At 44.9% G+C, this 16,625-nt stretch overlaps 2 protein-coding genes and 1 long non-coding RNA gene across 7 annotated transcripts in view; 1 reads left to right on the top strand and 2 right to left on the bottom strand.

The window, feature by feature from the left end:
* BLOC1S2 (biogenesis of lysosomal organelles complex 1 subunit 2) lies at nt 1–4,047 on the bottom strand. 3 transcript variants are annotated; one of them, XM_025466893.2, is made up of 5 exons: nt 3,931–4,047; nt 3,489–3,605; nt 2,865–2,984; nt 2,072–2,176; nt 1–498 (listed from the first exon to the last, which is right to left on the bottom strand). In XM_025466893.2, exons 1-5 carry the CDS (start codon nt 3,989–3,991, stop codon nt 467–469), a joined length of 435 nt encoding a protein of 144 aa, XP_025322678.1. In that variant the 5' UTR covers nt 3,992–4,047; the 3' UTR covers nt 1–466. The 3 variants fall into 3 exon arrangements, with proteins under 3 accessions (XP_025322678.1, XP_025322679.1, XP_025322680.1); XM_025466894.3 differs by having other exon boundaries at nt 3,831–3,972; XM_025466895.3 differs by lacking the exon at nt 3,931–4,047 and adding an exon at nt 3,765–3,910.
* Nucleotides 4,048–4,081: 34 nt separating this feature from the next.
* Nucleotides 4,082–8,178, top strand: LOC112672194 (uncharacterized). Of its 2 annotated transcripts, none has more exons than XR_004810166.1 (3): nt 4,082–4,191; nt 5,569–7,568; nt 7,984–8,178. It is a non-coding gene; the product is annotated as an uncharacterized LOC112672194 (long non-coding RNA). The 2 variants fall into 2 exon arrangements; XR_004810162.2 differs by having other exon boundaries at nt 4,084–4,191; nt 5,989–7,568.
* PKD2L1 (polycystin 2 like 1, transient receptor potential cation channel) overlaps nt 5,438–16,625 on the bottom strand; it is a 30,327-nt gene continuing 19,139 nt past the window's right edge. The window contains exons 3-16 of one of the 2 annotated variants that reach the window (XM_025466896.3): nt 14,430–14,557; nt 13,709–13,962; nt 12,565–12,789; nt 12,173–12,401; nt 11,337–11,507; nt 10,976–11,157; nt 10,549–10,669; nt 9,633–9,731; nt 9,320–9,441; nt 7,969–8,095; nt 7,043–7,161; nt 6,674–6,797; nt 6,284–6,353; nt 5,438–5,771 (exon numbers count right to left, since the gene is read on the bottom strand). In XM_025466896.3, coding sequence (XP_025322681.1) covers nt 5,515–5,771; nt 6,284–6,353; nt 6,674–6,797; nt 7,043–7,161; nt 7,969–8,095; nt 9,320–9,441; nt 9,633–9,731; nt 10,549–10,669; nt 10,976–11,157; nt 11,337–11,507; nt 12,173–12,401; nt 12,565–12,789; nt 13,709–13,962; nt 14,430–14,557 — 2,228 coding nt within the window. In that variant the 3' untranslated portion in view covers nt 5,438–5,514. The remainder of the gene's footprint in view (nt 5,772–6,283; nt 6,354–6,673; nt 6,798–7,042; nt 7,162–7,968; nt 8,096–9,319; nt 9,442–9,632; nt 9,732–10,548; nt 10,670–10,975; nt 11,158–11,336; nt 11,508–12,172; nt 12,402–12,564; nt 12,790–13,708; nt 13,963–14,429; nt 14,558–16,625) is intronic. The other variant, XM_035707882.2, reaches the window with a different exon arrangement.

Raw genomic sequence — 16,625 nt, forward strand, 5'->3', positions numbered from 1 at the left:
TAATCTATAAAGAACAAGTTTGTTTTCTTTTTTTTAATTTAGGATCTTATTAGCAATATATTAGCATCATTAATAGAAAAAAACTGTTGACACAGAAACTCAAAAACCAGCCATTAAGAAAATAATGTAGTAATCAACCACTATGAGAGAAAGTAAGTCCTCTCATTTGATTCTACTGGCAAGCCCAAGTTTATCCTGAGCTCTGAGAGACTCTGTCCTGAGTGGATGATGAAACTTTCAAGTAAAAGGTAAGGAGTTATAGGTGTGAGTTTCTGAGGGATACTGCCTCAAAAGAAGTTCAGGAGTAGTCACAGTCCTCCAGTTTACTCCAATGTTGGATGTTTCTAGGACGACCAGCGTAGTTTCCTTTTGAGGAGTTTTAACAATTCATCAGCCTCAGGAGTCAGGTCTTATAAAACGTTCCTCCATGTTAAAAAAAAGACTTCGTTCCAGAGGATTAAGTTTTTCATCGCTTCTCCAGCTTCTTGTACTTGGCTTCTGCCAGGGAGATAGGGAGAGGAAGTTAAATCTTTTAAAACCAGCTCTTTAAAAGATCTTTTTAGTCAGCATTTCCAGGCACATTCAACAATATCTATTATATTAAAAAAAAAAAAGTCTATTGGCTTCAATCTCATAATCTGTCCAAACTGGGTTCATATTGGAGGCATATCATAAATGTTAACTATCATATTAGCTAAGGACAGATATTTGGATATCTATCATCGACTTAAAATTGTGTGTGTACAACTTAAAATTAGGAGACAAACATGTACACACACACACACACACACACACACACAGAATTAGGAACAAGTTCCTAATTTACAAGCACCTGCTCAGACGGCTCCACCAGGATTAAGCAGATCTACTGGCACTTGAGTCACGGGGAGCCTTACTAAGCACAGAAAACTGCTTCTCCAGGCACTGCTCCAGGCACTGCCCCAGGCACTCTCTGGGAGCCAGACTGGAACTCTCCAGTTGTATAAATGTATGTTTCCCCTTTTATTTTCTTATTCCTACACCTCACTATGGGAAAGCAATTTTGAAAGACACAGAGATTTAAAAGACCATCAAATAAGCCTCTTAATGTGATAGATTATCTTTTTCTTTAAAACCTTGAAAACAAAACAGAACAAACCCTGAAAGCATCTGGTATGATGCCTTCTATATATATAGTACGGTTCACAGTCACCATTTAGTAAATGTGGATAATGAAAATGTTAATCACACTCATCTCAAATCTCAATCTTTTACAGACTTCTCTCCTGAAGTAGTAAGAAATTGTCAATGATGAAAATAAAATAATCTGTAAATTATTACCTAGGATAAAGACAACTACATTGTTTTTAATCATGGATATAAGAGCCAGAGCCAGTTAGCAAACCATCAACAATACAGGTACCAGTTTCCTCCTTAAAAGAAGAACAATCTTTCAAGAAAAATCTATAACTTCTCTATTTTTTAAGACATTTATTCACATTACTAAAGCTGCTTCGGTCTGCTGAACCACAGTTTTAAGAGCTTGAGCTTTGTAATCAAACAGACCTGGTTTGGAATATAGCTCTTTCACATGCTAGTTTTGTAACCTTACGCAAGTTAACCCCTTCGACCAGTTTACTCCTCCAAAGAATGGGGATAAAAATCACATCTTATACATTATGGGAGGAGAAAAAGCTTAATACATGTAAAGCACTAAGAACGGTGCCTAATATATATCATTAAGTACTCAGGAAATCGTATTTTTATTACTACTACTAATAAAAAATTACCCGGGGCACCCGGGTGGCTCAGTGGTTGAGCTCAGGTGGTGATCCAGGCTCCTGGGATTGCTTCTCCCTCTGCCTATGTCTCTGCCTCTCTCTGTGTCTCATAAATAAATAAATAAAATCTTTAAGGGAAAAAAAAAATCACTCTCACTAGGTTTTTGTGAAGATTAATTAAAATAGATCATTACAGGCACACCATAAATGTTAACTATCCTAGCAGGTAAGATCATACAGCGGGGTGGGGGGGGCGGGGGGGGACAGACAGGGTACCCTTATTAAATTAAAAAAGAAATGAAAATGATTACCCAGTTTTTTTGAATATGCATCCAACTTGTAGGCTGCCTGCTCCAGAGCTGCTACTTGCTCTTCAATTACATTGATCTGATCCAGATAAGGCTGCAGTCCAGCATCTTTGAAAACAAAGACAGACCACACGTTCATAAAGCCTCAACACGGAGTGCAGAAAAACACAGAGTGGGAAGTAACAGTACTAGTGTCCCGCCAGCTGTGCCCCAGACACACTAGCCGGGTGACAGGATTCTGATCAATCGCAGGACAAACACTAGCAGGCAGCAGCCAGCTGACCAAGCAGAACTGTGAGCTGGACAAAGCAAGTCTCTCTCATCCATGAACAATCCTCTTTTAGATTCTTTGCTCCTCCAGCAATCTTTCCATTCCCGAGTCAGTTTCTTGAGTAATCCCCTACCAACAAAGAGTGCCCACAGAGAAGGAACACAAATATGGAAAAATGGAAAAATACATCCTACCAGTGTAACATTTAAAGATGCTCTGGTTTTCTGCTTATAGAGTAGTCCTTTATGGATTTCATTGTTAAATAAATTCACTAGAATCTAACCACCCCTTTTTTCCCCTATCCCTTTCCAGGAATAAACTGATCAAATCAAGATTCAGAAGCAGAAATAACCATACCAAAACATGCTAATCCTCAATATGGCAGAAATTCCCTTAACTTCGTGATTTACTTTTAGAGAATGAGCTCCCTCAGGACAGGTGCCATGACCCTTCCACTTCTCTACAAACCCAAGCACAAAAGAATATTAAATACAAACATGTTTAATTATAAAAAGTATTACTTACATTTCTGGTTTAAGTCCTTTAGGTTTCTACTAATGTTTATAGCGATATCTTTCATTTCAAGATACTTCAGGCTGGTTAGTTTATTCATATTTTCCAGGAGCTTATAGTCTTCACTGGTGGCTTTAAAATAAACAGAAGATGTCTTTACGATTTGTCACAGATCACCAGAATGTGGAATCATAGGCCAAATGGTAGTTCAAGGCAGGACCCCAAGAATGTCAAAGGAGCAGGCCACTACTGATTTATGACATTTATACCCAGCCTGTGTACTCTGAATGTCTAAGTAGAAACTCAGATACTAATCAGCTAACTATTTAAACCAAATAAGATCCAATGACTTCAGACTCTTGGTTAAAAAGGGAAATAATAAATTCATGTCTTAAGAAAAAAGAGGTGACATAGCCTTGGTTTTCCTATGGTATGAAAACATGTTATTTGAGGGATTGCATCCTAAGTATATATAAAACTTCCAACAGGCATCTTTCAGGGCACGCGGAGTGTTGCGGAGGGAGCCACACACCGACGCGGCTAAGGCAGCGCACAGCCCCCAGAGCCCAAGTGCCGCTCCAGCGAGCGAGCGAGCGGCGCAGGGCAGCACCCCAGTCAGCCCACACCCCGCCTCACCCGTCAGTTCTCCAGTCAGGTAAGTTGCCATTTTGGAGAACATGTCCCGGCAGAGCTCAGTGATGTCAGCCTCAGCCGGCTCCTTTGCTTCCTCAGCTGTCTCCACGGCGGCATCGTCTGAATCAAAGGAGAACGAGGACGGGTCGGGCCCTGCACCGGGTCCTAACCCAGCCACGGCATCCTCTCCCCACACCGCCTCCCGTGTCCTCATTCGATCAAGTCGGCCCCATTCTCCACGTGCCATAATTTCAAGACCCTCACTTCGTCCTTGCCCACCTGACACACCGACTCCGTTCCCTTGCACTCGCCCTTGGCTCAAGCCCGATCCCGTGGCCAAATCACCTCAGTCGCCCGCTCAGGTGCGCCCCTCCGACCTGCTCGCTCCGGCCAGGTGAGCCCCCGGCCTCCTGCTGGGCACTTCATGCCCATCTACTCTGCGTACCTCGAACCGGCTCCTCTCTCTGGGTCGAGGGGACACCCTCGGCCGCCGCCGCCGCCGCCATGCCGGGCCCCGCGCTGCTTCCGGTAGTTGGGCTGCCCGCGCCTGCGCGCCGCGCGTGCCCCGCCCCGCCCCGCCCCGCCCCGCCCCGCCCCGCCCCGCCGCCCCGCCGCCCCGCCGCCGCCCTCCCCGCGCGGGGCTCACCGCCCCGAGGTACTCCGTCTCCCCGCTGAGTTGTGCGGCTCCGGAGGAGTAATACAAAGAGTAAGCGTGAAGCTGAAATTGAGGCTAAAATAAGCCATAGTGAGTCCCTCCGTTGGCAACAGTCGCGACGTCTGGAACTGACATTGCGCTCATCCCTGTCACTAGTCTAGTAAAACCCGATGACCTACCTGTCTGGGGCCGGTTGCGCTCAGGTGGCCCGCTGACCAAAGCCACAGGGCCAAGTTACCCTCTCCCGAGAGACGCCCCCACCCAGGCCTGTATTCGTCGCCAAAGACTGCTCAGGAAATCCACGCTTTTGAAGGCAGTCTCATCCTTCCCTTGGGAAACCTTCAGTCATTGATTCCTGAGCCGAAATACTGGTCCTTCAGTGTCTTGGTTAAACAACTCATTTGCCCCTTTTTCTTTTAAGATTTTATTTATTATTCATGAGAGACACAGAGAGAGAAAGTGAGAGAGAGGGAGAAGCAGGCCCCATGCAGGGAGCCCGATGCCGACTCCATCCTGGGTCTCCTGCATCACGCCCTGGGCCAGAGGCAGGCGCTAAACCGCTGAGCCACCCGGAGATCCCCAGCCCCTTTCTGAAACTGCAGGTTGGCACCTACTTCTCTTCAGCTGATACAGCCTTTCTGGAAGAACGCTTTGTAACTTTTTACAGCTGAGGATACACTCTAGTTATCTTGATTGAGTTTAGCTGTTTCACAAGTCTCCTAGGTGTATACACTGTACATGACGGGATGGTGAAAAGGGTGGGAGAAGGGAATGGATGAGAAAAAGCAACTGGGGATCAAGGTGCAAAATGAGAAAGAGGTAAAGATCACAGGGGAAGGGAAGAAGCACATATAGTGAGTCTTGGGATGCAGACCTATATACCCAAAATTTTGGTGTAGATTCCTAGTTATTTTTCATCTCACCTTCTTACCTCCCACACCCTACACCACACACACACACACACACACACACACACACACACACACACACCAGCTACCCCTCATGGTAGCCTAAGGGCTACCTTACTCTCTTCATCCTGAGGACCAGGTCTCCCAAGGTCACTGTCTCCACTCTTTAAATGGTACAGTCATAATACTCACCATTTCAAATCACTCCTAAAAGTCAGAAGTTCTTATTTCAGAACTTCTCAGGCAGCCCAGCTCCTTCACATTGTCACTGCCCCCACTCTGCACCTTCCAGCAAGGATGAGTACTCCAGCCCAAGTACAAGAATGGTTCACAGCTCCAGCCTTCTTCCTCGTACCATCCCAGAAGCAAAACGCAAAGGTCCTGATTTTTCTAATGATTTTTATTGATAGTCACCAGAGAAACCCATATTATCCCTTGCAAAAATAGGGTCAGAGCCCACCACATTTTATTCCAAAGATCTCAAAATCCTGGAGTCATTTCTTTGTCTGATTCTTCTCAGGTTCCATCTATGTGCCTGTTTACAGCTCTCGCAGTTCCCAGTGTTTAGTGAAATGTCGGGAGCAGGCTTCTCAACTGAGCCTTCATGGTTTTTGCCCTGGATGGAGAGGTCACTCACTCCCAACTCCTCTGCAACACTGTAATCTCCAATGTGAGAAAGTCTCATCTCCTCCAAGGCTTCCCCTTCTCTTCCACCTGGAAACTCTATGGGGAAGACAAGAATTCCATGGCTGCTAGCAGCAGATCTCTAGATGCACAAAGGATAAAGATTTACTGGCAAATTGGAAGACATTTAGATAATGCTGCTCTCTTGGCTTCTACTTTTCTCACAAATCGTGGTTATCCGGGTGCCAGGTGCTTAGGGAACATAACCCTGGCTTCCTTTATTCTGTTTGTTAATGATTTTTTTTTTTCATCACAGCAGAGCTAGGAGCACAGGGAGTAAGAAGCCCAGGGTGAAATGTTACTTCAAAGAGCTACACAGAGCTACATGGCTACCACAGAAACACGGAGTCACAAGCCTAAGCATGATGCAAGCGACACACAGAAACATTGGTTCAAAAGGCCGGACCCAGGTGGGACTCAGCAGTAGCAGTGGAGGGATCTGCTGCCCTAGAAGTGGAGGGCATGTCCTGAGGAGTTCTCTATGGAGGCAATGAGAGAGGAGCCAGCTATCTGATGCTTTAGAATCCCTCCCCCACCACTCTCCTGCCCACCCTGGACTCCCCAGGGGTCTGGAGTCACAGGTGAGGTTGGCTGCAGATGCTCCCAAATGCCTTGATCCCCCTGTTGGAAGAAAAAGGGACAGGTTATTTGAAGGAAGAATTTGGGTCCCACTCTACTTCCTTTTATCTAGAAAATCTGGATCTGATTCTTCAACCTCAGACCATCTCCTGGAGGCCACAGCAGCCCTCAGGCCAGAGCAATCAACCTCAGATCTTCCCTCCACTCCTTACCTCCACTGATATAGTGACTACTAGGAACATGTTCTGCAGGAGCCTGAAAACAGGCTATTTCAAAAATGTTTTGCCTCCACTCACTGAGTAGAACAGATGGTAGGGTTCAAATGTGGGAAACCAAGAGGACTCAAGTGAAGGGCCACTCACCATGCCTGGGGAGGAAGCTAGCTGCTCCTTCCTCTCCAGCATCTCTAGCTTTGAGCCCACAGCATCTACTTGGGACATGACTCCTTCCAAGACAGTCTCCAACTGAAGAACTCTCCTTGTGAGTCTGCAGGATTTGAGAGAGACTAAGGGAGCAAAAATATGCATCATGGGGCTAAACATCTATAGGGGTAGGGGAGACATTATGGTCTGTGTGTGAATGGGAGCAAGGAAGGTAAGGCCCAGTCTTGTAGGGAGAATAAAGGAGAAGGGGAACACAGGTTCTCCCTGGGCTAGGACAGAAAATTAGAAGGTTATGGAAAGAAGCTCAACATAGGACATTACAAACACACTCAGCCCTGCTGCACATACGTGTAGAATTCTTCTCCTGAAACCCAGCCATCTGCTCTGGTAGCCTCTGGACCCGACTCGCCTGGTGAGCTACTCACAATGGATTGTCCTAGGTTCTCAATCTCTGCGTTGAGGACCACCTGATTAGGAAGTCAGAGAGGAGAAGATGACTCTGGGAAGTCATCAGCTCCTATTTCATCACCTGCTCTGATGGACTCTCAGGACCAGGCCCTTAGGCTCCAGTTCATTCTATTCCCTTTCTCTCTGAATCTCTAGAGACAATAGGATCAGTGTAGTAGTGCTGGACACAAAGCTGGACCAACCTCTGGGAGGGAATCACCTTCCACAGAAACAAAACATGAGCTCTTGGAAGCCTTGATTAATGAGACCCTCACTAGAAGCCAACTCAGTTTGGGAAAGGAAGAACACTACCAGAATTCCTGCCACTTTCCCTCCTGCCCTTGATTTTGGGGTCTATACTAGATAGGGATGAAGCAGGCACAGCAGGTATAGCTAAGGATCCAAGTTTGAAAATCCCAAGGAGAAAGTAAGTCCTCAGAAAGAATTGTCAGGGATTCTTGGATAATTGATCCTCCCCCCCCCACCCACCCACCCAAGACTATGTTTTAGAGCAGTGGTTTTCAACCTTGGCTATGCATTGCAATCACTTGGGGAGTTTTTAAAAGTACTGATGTCTGAGTCTCTCACTCCCCCAGCGATTATGTCTAGAGTGTAGAGACCTGAGTATGAGGATTATTTGACTCTCCACCCCTACCCCACTGGGGTATTCTAATATGCAGCAGTTTGAGAATCACTATTCTAGAGAGTTCTCTCCTGCCCCTCTATTGAAGGATTTTCAGTTTGGATTTGTGTTCTGGGTGTGTTGGCAGGGAAGGGAGAGAGAGTGGTTTTCTTTCACTGCCTCTGCATCAGCCAACTGGGCTCACCCTCTTTTCCTCCAGGTCCTGTTGCATTTGTTCCTGCTCTTTTTTGTCCAGGATGTGATTTCCATCTTGATCAAACCTGGTGAAGGCGGCTGTGAGCTCAGTGATCTCATGCTCTGCGTGCCCAAGTCTGGGGAAAACAGTATGAGGAAATGACTTCTGACCTGTTGTGGCTGTGATCTCTCAATTATAGACTCCCTACTTTTTTTCAGACTTCATGACTCTTGCTCTCTGGGGAAGAATGAGACTACGTGGGAAGGCCAGGATCTCCAAAGTTTAGCAATTTTACTCCCAAGAAATTGTTTGAATCTATGCCTTCCTTCTCTTAGTCCTGATAAATAGTTTTAGGCCCTCCAGTGTTCTATAGGAATTATTGCAAAATTTCTTTGCCCTAAATACTCCATCCCCCCAATCCCACCCTTCATTCCCTACCCCTGAAATTCATACTCTATAATGCAACTAGAGTAATTAAGCTTTCCAAGGTGCAAGTCTAAATACACCCATTCTCTGCTTAAAATCTCTCCTGGGAACCCTATTCTTAGGATAGATTGGTGGTATACAAGGTCTTTCCCAATGTTGCCCTTCTTCATTCCTCTGGTCTCATCTCCTGCTATGTTCCACTTTTATTTGATACCTTAGCAATGCTTAGCTAACATGTACCCTACATGTTGCTCAACTTAACACTTTTATCTCTTGGAATGGACTTCCCCTGCTTGTCTACATGTAGGAACTTATCCTCCTGTAGGTATTCATACATCACCTCTTCCAGGAAGCCTTCTCTTAAGCTCAAAAATAGAACTGAATACTCTTTTTACTTTGTGCTCTGTATCTTTTAGTCAATTCGGTTGTTGAACTTGTTCTGTAATTCAGTTTATTTGCTTACATGTGTGTGAGCTCCTGGGGGACAAAGACTTTGTCTTATTTAATTGTGTGCCCTACTCAGTGCCTGGATCACAGCTGGTGCTCACAATATATTTTTTCAGTGTGTGTTAATATGTTTGACTGGGAAACAGGGAGGCTAAGAGAATAGGCCCATGTTTGTAGGGGAGCATAGAACCAACTACAGAGCTTTGTGGGAATGAGAAATGTATGTAATAATTAGGAAATTATATTATTACATTAGTTCCAAGAGTTGTTCGACAAGGTCCAGGAAGTTATAGAACATGGCTGGAGACCTTTAAACCAAGGGCACAATTCTGATGGTCAGAATCAGAGCTCTGTAGGCCAAAGGCCAAAACCAAGGTCAGAGGCCCATAGGCCAAGATCAGAAGTTTTAAGGCAAAGGGTATATGGTTGAGGGTCAAAGACTTATTATAGATCAATCTCAGAAAAGATTGGATCTCTGGTTGCTCACTCCCTCAAGGTGTTGGTGAAATCTTCAAATTGGATCTCTTGCTCCCCACCCTGCAGGACCTTCTGTACATCTGAAACCCGCTCCTTCCTCAAACGCAGCCTCAGTAGGGTCTTGTTGTAGCCCTGGAAGGGAAAAGGAAACAGGTACCAGTTCCCACAGCCTTCCTTGCCCACGCCTCCATCACAGGATGCCAGGCTTCCAGGGATAAATCAAAGCCACACAAAGGCACAGGTCCTTATACCAGTCGGAACAGACCAGGCCTTGGGCTTGGGTCCTAATGCAGATGTGTGGCTCAAGGAGACTGAGTGGTTACCTGTTTCAGGAGATCAGAAAGTTGCAGCTCATCCTTCTGTCCAGCCAACTCTTCCTTGACCTCTGAGTATGTGTCATTGATGATGGCCAGGAACATGTTCTGAAGATAAAGTGGGGACCCGGGTCCTCACCCACATACCTACTAACAGAATTGAGCCCACTAACCTTATTAATGTCCCAGATACATATTCTAAAGGAGCCAATGTTTTCAATCTCAACTCTGCAGCCCACTAACCCCCACATCTCAGAGTCCCCAAGCCCCTGTTCAGCACAATCCCCTATTAGGGATGGATCAAGCTCCTGCTATCTTCACTCAGTTGCTTTGTAGTAACCTGACTACATCATATGTCAGGGTTCACCTCCATATAAGAGCCTACCAATCACTGAGAGTGCAGTTTTGCTGTCTTTACCATCTAATCCCAATCTAACCCATCTATCTCTAACCATGATCAAATAAAGAAACCTGCTGGCTTTGTTAATAAAAATTAAGCCCAGATCTTTCATAGTTGGCACAGAGAAAGAGAATATAAAGCAATGGTGATATAAATAGCTAGAGATTCCTTGAGGAAGAGGAGAATAGATATAGAAGCTTCTAGATTCAACCACTTTTCTTCATAGGGTACTTTTCTCTCCCTTTCCATCCTTGGAGAATAAAGGTTTCATTATACTGAGGGAGTCTGCAGATTCCCTTATACTCTGCAAACTGCCTGACGTGCTGGACACACTGAGCACATTAGCCAGCTCTTGGGAGAGCCAGAGCTTCCCCCACCTGATTCTCTACCCCTGACTGGAGATACCCATTTTAATCCTGGGTATAGAGCATGGGGTTGGGGGGGGGAGCTAAAACCTCACTCTACAGGTCCTTTATGTCTCCACCCCTCAGGCTCCCAATTCCCACCTCTCAGAGGGACCCTCACCAGGAGCACGAAGAAGACAAAGAAGACATAGGTGACAAAGTAGGCAGGTCCCAGGATGCGGTTGGCATTGTCAATAGCGTTGTAGTCAAAGTCCCCAAGGATGATCCGGAACTGAGTGAAACTGAGAGACCAGGGTCTGGGCTTCACCCAGAGCCTAACCACAGCCCTGACCCCTATTCACACCCCCAACACACTTTCCTAACTACCACTCTTCGGTGAACTCAGACTCACTATATTTCCAAACTGAGAGAAAGAGTGAGGTACAGAGATACTTGAGCATACACACCAGGACTTCTGGAGATTCTCACACAGATGCTTTAAGCACAGACATGCCTGCACATGTACACCCAGCCTCCCCAAGGATACGCACACCCACAAAACTGGAGGGTGAGGGGCCCAGGAGGAGGGAAAAGGGCAAGACACACACATGCACTTGATGAAAGTGCTAAAGTTTTCCACTTGGGTTCCAAAAAGCAGGTAGCCGAGTTGAGCATAGGCAAAGAAAACGATGAAGAACATGACAGCAAATCCCAGGATGTCCTTGGCACAGCGGGCCAGTGTGGAGGAGAGCTGAGTCATGGTTTTGTTGAAGCTGATGTACTTGAATATCTGGACAGGCCATGTCGAACCAAGCAGTGAAGGAAGAAAAGAGAAAAGCTTTGAATAGTCCACTCCACGGGCTATAAAGGTCACAGGAGTTGGCAAACCAGACAAGGAAAATGAGACAAGTACTGAGGAAGGGAGAATGAGTGCCCTGAGGTGTTGCTGGGGTGGGGGTCCCAAGGTACCTTGATCCAGGCAAAGAAGAGGTTCACGGCATTCATGTTGTTGTACTGTGTCTGCCAGAAGGCGAGGAACTCAAAGTCAGCATACATGTTTGGCTGCTGCAGGAGCTTCCCCATCAGCCGATTCACCTCAAGGGTTCTGAATATGTGGAAGCCCACAGCCACAATGGAGAGCTGTCATCAGAGAGATCAGAGGTGTCAAGAAAAGTCAGGATCTCAAGAGAAGTTCAATGATAAGGTCCAAGGGGAGAGCTGGGGTAGGTAAATCAGGTGAGGAAAAAAAAAATCCTTCCATTCTGAGTTGTTGACTATCTCAGGTTCAAATGGAACTGAATAGGATGATTAGCGGAACGTCTTAAATCCCGAGAAGGCTTTGGAAGCAGTGGTAAATATGTAAAGTACCATGGATAATTGGAGCCAAGTAATTTTATTTCTTCCACCACTTCCTAGCCTTGGTTGAGAAGCTAATGTGTCCTATTAATAAGGAAGAACATGAAGATAAAGAGGCAGAATATTTTATTAGAAGAGAAGAGAAAAGGTAGGAGTTTCAAAGGGACAGGTCATAAAGGCAAAAGACGGAAGAGAAACAGAATAGCAAGTACATAAAGAAAAGGCGGTGCCTGGATCGCAGGTCAGAGGGAGACGGCATGTGGGAGACAGTTTCCCAGGGGTGAGCCAGAGGAACATCAGCCTCTGAGTTTGGGAGCTTTAACACAATGATTTGATCAGAAGTCATAAGAAGGGCTCGAGACTCCAAAAGGAAGACCTTGGAGCCCCTATTTAGGTGAATCCCCTTCCTCTTTCTAATATGTCCCAAGTATAGGATATCTGCCTCTCACCATGATAACAACCAGGTCCAGAATATTCCAGATGCTGCTGAGGTAATGAAGCCGGTGGATGTGGAGCTCCAGGATCTCCTCTACCATATAGTAGACGATGAAGATGCAGAAGATGATTTCACAGCCAATGATGAAGAAGTCCCAGTTGCTGACATAGCGGATCAGCTTAACTGTGCGGATTTGCCAGGATGGGATAGCACCTCCTGTGGCTGGAAACTCTACCACCAGTCTATGGGAGGAGAGGGAGATACCTGATGAGACCTAGGCTGGGATAGTTCCTCCCATCCCCTCTCTTCCATACTCCCCTACCATAGGGTACAAGTTTATGTGTCTCAAGCAGAGAAGGGAATCAGGAACCATGGATGGAGGGAAGATAGGGAAACAGAACCCACCTCAGAACACAGAAAAGATTGATGTTGGCATTGTAGACTGAGAAGTCAATGAAAACTACACGAGTGCCCCTATCTAGCCAGAGGCCCTCCTGAAGGTCCTGGAGTGCCTCTGCACTGGCCTGTCGGGATCCCGGAAGGTCCAGATAGTAGCCACCTCCACTGTAGCTTGTCAACCGGCCCCAATGAGAGGAGCCCCCCAGCTCATCCTGTGAATGGTATGTCCACCTGTCACAGAAGAAACCATCTGAGCAGAAAGGGCTGAGCCTATCCAAAAGCTGACTTCCAAGGCAATGGCATCACTTTATAATTGTCTGGGCTTTACAATTTCATATATTTTATATATACATATCACATATAATATATATTTCACGTATATTACCTTGTTTGTTACTATGTGAGAAAGGAGGGTAAACATTATCCACATTTGAAGATGAGGAACCTCAGACTAGGTTAGTGTCTGAACTGAAACTCAAACGTATTTCTCATGATGTTCCTCAAAACTATGGATGACAAACCCATGCCCCACTTTGACCCCAGACTGAGTAGTCTCTACTAGGGAAACACCTGGCTTATATAATTCAGGAAATCCCCTTTCTGCTCTTGTGGTTGGGGACCTAGCTGCTTTGCCCCATGATTCTCAGTTTTGTGCATAAATTTCCTCCCTGGGCCCTTACTTCCCGCTCTTACATGTCCTATCCATCCTTTCCACCCCCCCTTTCTTTCCTAATTCTTCATCCATCTTCAACCCCTTGTTGCTTTCCCTATCCAGTCCAAGGGTCAGACTCTTCCAATTACAACTTGTGTGGCAACATTAGTGTTTCATCCATTCTCCATACCCGTAAGAACATCTGGGCCAGAAAGGATGCTTTCTCTAGCAAGACTGCCTCCAGGGTAGGGCAAATGTGACAGTGATCTGTGTGTGGAAACAAGTCCAGAGGCTATGACTCTGTTTGCTAATATACCTTCTCTGTTCCTAAGTGACCCAAATCAAGATCTCCAAACAGTCACAGATGGGACCCAGAAAGATACTCCCTCCAGGTCCCCCAAGTCTCTTTAAGACTACGTGGAAATGGTTCCCAAACCTCAGGATTGTGTCAAGCTCAGAGAAGCAAGCCCAGCAACATTGGTGGGGGGACTCACTCACGCTGTGCCATTGAGAGGCCCAAAGGGGAGCTGCTCTTCCTTGTCTGGAGAGTAGACATCATAGCAGCTCAAAATGTCCTCACGGAAATCCTCATGCACCACACAGGAGTCATTGCGGACCCTCAGCTGCCGGAGCCTTGGAACCCCCAGCAGCAGGTTTTCATAGTAGATGAAGGAGTGGGAGCCGTGGCCCAGGCTCTGGTTGTTGTACCATTTGGTCCAATACAAACTGTCCAGTAGTGGGCCCTGGGCAAACTAGACCACAAGCTGGGTTAAGCTTGACCCTGCCTCATCCTGACCTTTATTTTTGAGATGACTTTTGCCTTCCTCCTTGACACCCTCCTCCCCCAGCTTATCCCTAGTCCACTTCTGTTGCAGTCCTTGGCTGACCCATGAATCTTGGCCAGCTCTTGACCTGATATGGCCCTACTCTTTATTTAAAATGCTTTTTGAAGTTCAGCCTTACCTTTGATTTCCAATACTAGTCTAACTCCTGGCTTGACTCCTTGATCACCATCCCAGTCTCTCATTTACCTTTACCTAAACTCTAGTTTGACCCATTGATTCTTGCTTGACCCTTTGACTCAGCCTGGTTCCAGAATGATCTGTTCTCTGGATATAGCCTGGTTCACTGTCTGATATTGCTGAGTCCTGGTCTTGTGGCTTGATGCTTCAGGCCATTGAAAAGGACAGGGGAGAGGTAGAGGGGATCTCATACTCACATCCCAGAAGTCCGCCATGCTGCTGATGGCCTGGAAGGAGACTCCAGTGTCTGACGGGGTATGTAAGAAGAGCTCCGACATCACTTTAGTGTAATAATAGGCACTGGAGCTTGTCATTCCGTAGGTCACTAGAAACCAACCCAAGAGACTATGTCTTGCTCACTGTTCTCATATCCATTCTCCAGAGGAGACAGGAAAGCCCATTGCCCTGGAGCCAGAGATGCTACCTAGATGGGATCCCATTAGACCCAACTCCCGAGAGTTGGTTGAGGAGGCTAATAAGGCATTGGGGAAACCAGGGAATGTATTAGGCTACAAGGTCTCCTTTCCTCCTAACTTACCTTAAGACTGAGCTCCATTCAGAAATTGTTTCTTGATACTGTCATTCTGAAAATCCACTTTTCTCTTCCTAAACCAGTTTGACTTCCTAGTTCTTACTCCCCAAATCCAAGATATTTCCACATTCTGCAACAGTTAGTGCTTCCTTTCATTTGTCCTATATTTATGCTGTCGGGAAATTACCTCTGAATTCTAGAGTACTCTGAGGCCCTGGCCAAACACCTTACAATGAAGATGTGGTCTCCTGGACTTTGGAGTCAGTAACTCCACAGCAGTGGGAGTAGGAGGTAGGCATGGCACCTCTGGCCACAAGGCATCCTGATGGGCACAGTTGTCTCCTGAGGGAAGGACTCAGAGCATCCCCAGATCAAAAAAAGGCATGCCCTTTGCCCTGAAGAACTGAATATCTCTTAACCACCCTAACCCATATACCTATTCTGAAGTAGAGCTGTCAAGGGAAACTAAAGTTTTCTAGTTTAAAGACAGAATTTGGAGAATATAAGCCACTTATTTTATAGATTGTCCTCAATTTAGATTTGCCTGATGTTTCCTTGTGTTTAAATTCAGGTTATACATTTGGCAAAGAATACCAAAAAGTGATGGGTGTCCTTCTCAGAGCTTCCTATCAGGAGGCACACATTGTCTAACTGTATCATTACTGGTGATGTTAACTTTCATCCCTTGTTAAGACAGTGTCTTACAGCTTTCTTCAATGTAAAATTATTGTTCTCTTTGTAAATGGTATGTATTTTGTGAGAAAATACTTTGAAATTATGTAAACATCCCATTACTCATCAGTCTTTCACCTACTAGTTTTAATATCCACTAATGGTTTTTGCCTGATTATTACTACTATGGTTGTCAAGTTGTGATTTTCTCATTCCAACATTCCTTCTGCACTTGTTAGTTATCATTCTCTTTAGGAATAACTTCTCCTTCTTCCTCATTTATTTAGTCATTTATGTATATCAGCATGAACTCATGTATTCTTGTTTTTTTCTATAGTTTATAATTTATTAGTATTATGATATTGTTACTTAATTTTTTAGCCAAGTCATGCAAGATAAAGACTAAAGAATTGTTCTTGATTTAAAAAGACTAAAGAAGCATAAAAACTAAATGTAATATGTGCATTTAGTTAGGATTAAATCCTGGACAATAATTTTTCCTTTTACTAGAAAGGCTATTAGTGGAATAATTGATGAAATTGTAATAAGGTCTGTTCATTAGATGATAGTATTGAATCAATGATAATTTCATGACTTTGGTAAGAGAATATCCTTATTTTTAGAGTTACAGATTAAAGTATTTAGGAGCAAAAGGGAATTATATCTGCAATTTATTCTCAAGTTGTGTGTGTGTGTGTGTGTGTGTGAAAAGAGAGAGAAAGAGAGATTGGGAGAGAGAACAATAAAAGAATTGCAAGCATGGTAAAATGTACTTATTTGGGAAATCTGAGTGAAATATATATATATATATATATATATATATATATATATATATATAAACTCTTTGTGTTATTCTTGCAGCTTTCCGTAAGTCTGTAATTACATCAAAATATTAAAGTTATATCTGTCAGTCTCTTGTGAACAATTCTCTTTAAGAATTTTCCTTTTCAAATTTTGAGCTACATTTGCTCCCACCACCCCTAGAACCTATCCATAGTTTTGTGGGAAAGAGGGACCAGTGAATGGTCCTAGATTAGGTACAAGCAACGTCACACTTTTCCAGGGGAAAATCAGCAAAGAAGGAAGCATTGTGACTTCGTATTTCCCCATTCCACTTAAGTCCAAAAAACAACTTTACTTCTCTCTGATTCTCTGTGATTCACTGTGAATCACTGTGATTCAATCACTT

This window comes from Canis lupus, chromosome 28 (assembly GCF_003254725.2).
Source record: "Canis lupus dingo isolate Sandy chromosome 28, ASM325472v2, whole genome shotgun sequence".
Classification (NCBI taxonomy): Eukaryota; Metazoa; Chordata; class Mammalia; order Carnivora; family Canidae; genus Canis; species Canis lupus.

Bases quoted from the DNA above. Each gene is read 5' to 3' on its own strand.
- BLOC1S2 (XM_025466893.2), bottom strand. From the start codon at position 3,991: ATGGCGGCGGCGGCGGCGGCCGAGGGTGTCCCCTCGACCCAGAGAGAG. The intron at 3,606-3,930 runs GTACGCAGAGTA...CCTTTGATTCAG, and splicing joins GAGAGAGGAGCCGGTTCGAG to ACGATGCCGCCGTGGAGACA. The intron at 499-2,071 runs GTAATCATTTTC...TCTCCCTGGCAG, and splicing joins TGCATATTCAAAAAAACTGG to AAGCCAAGTACAAGAAGCTG.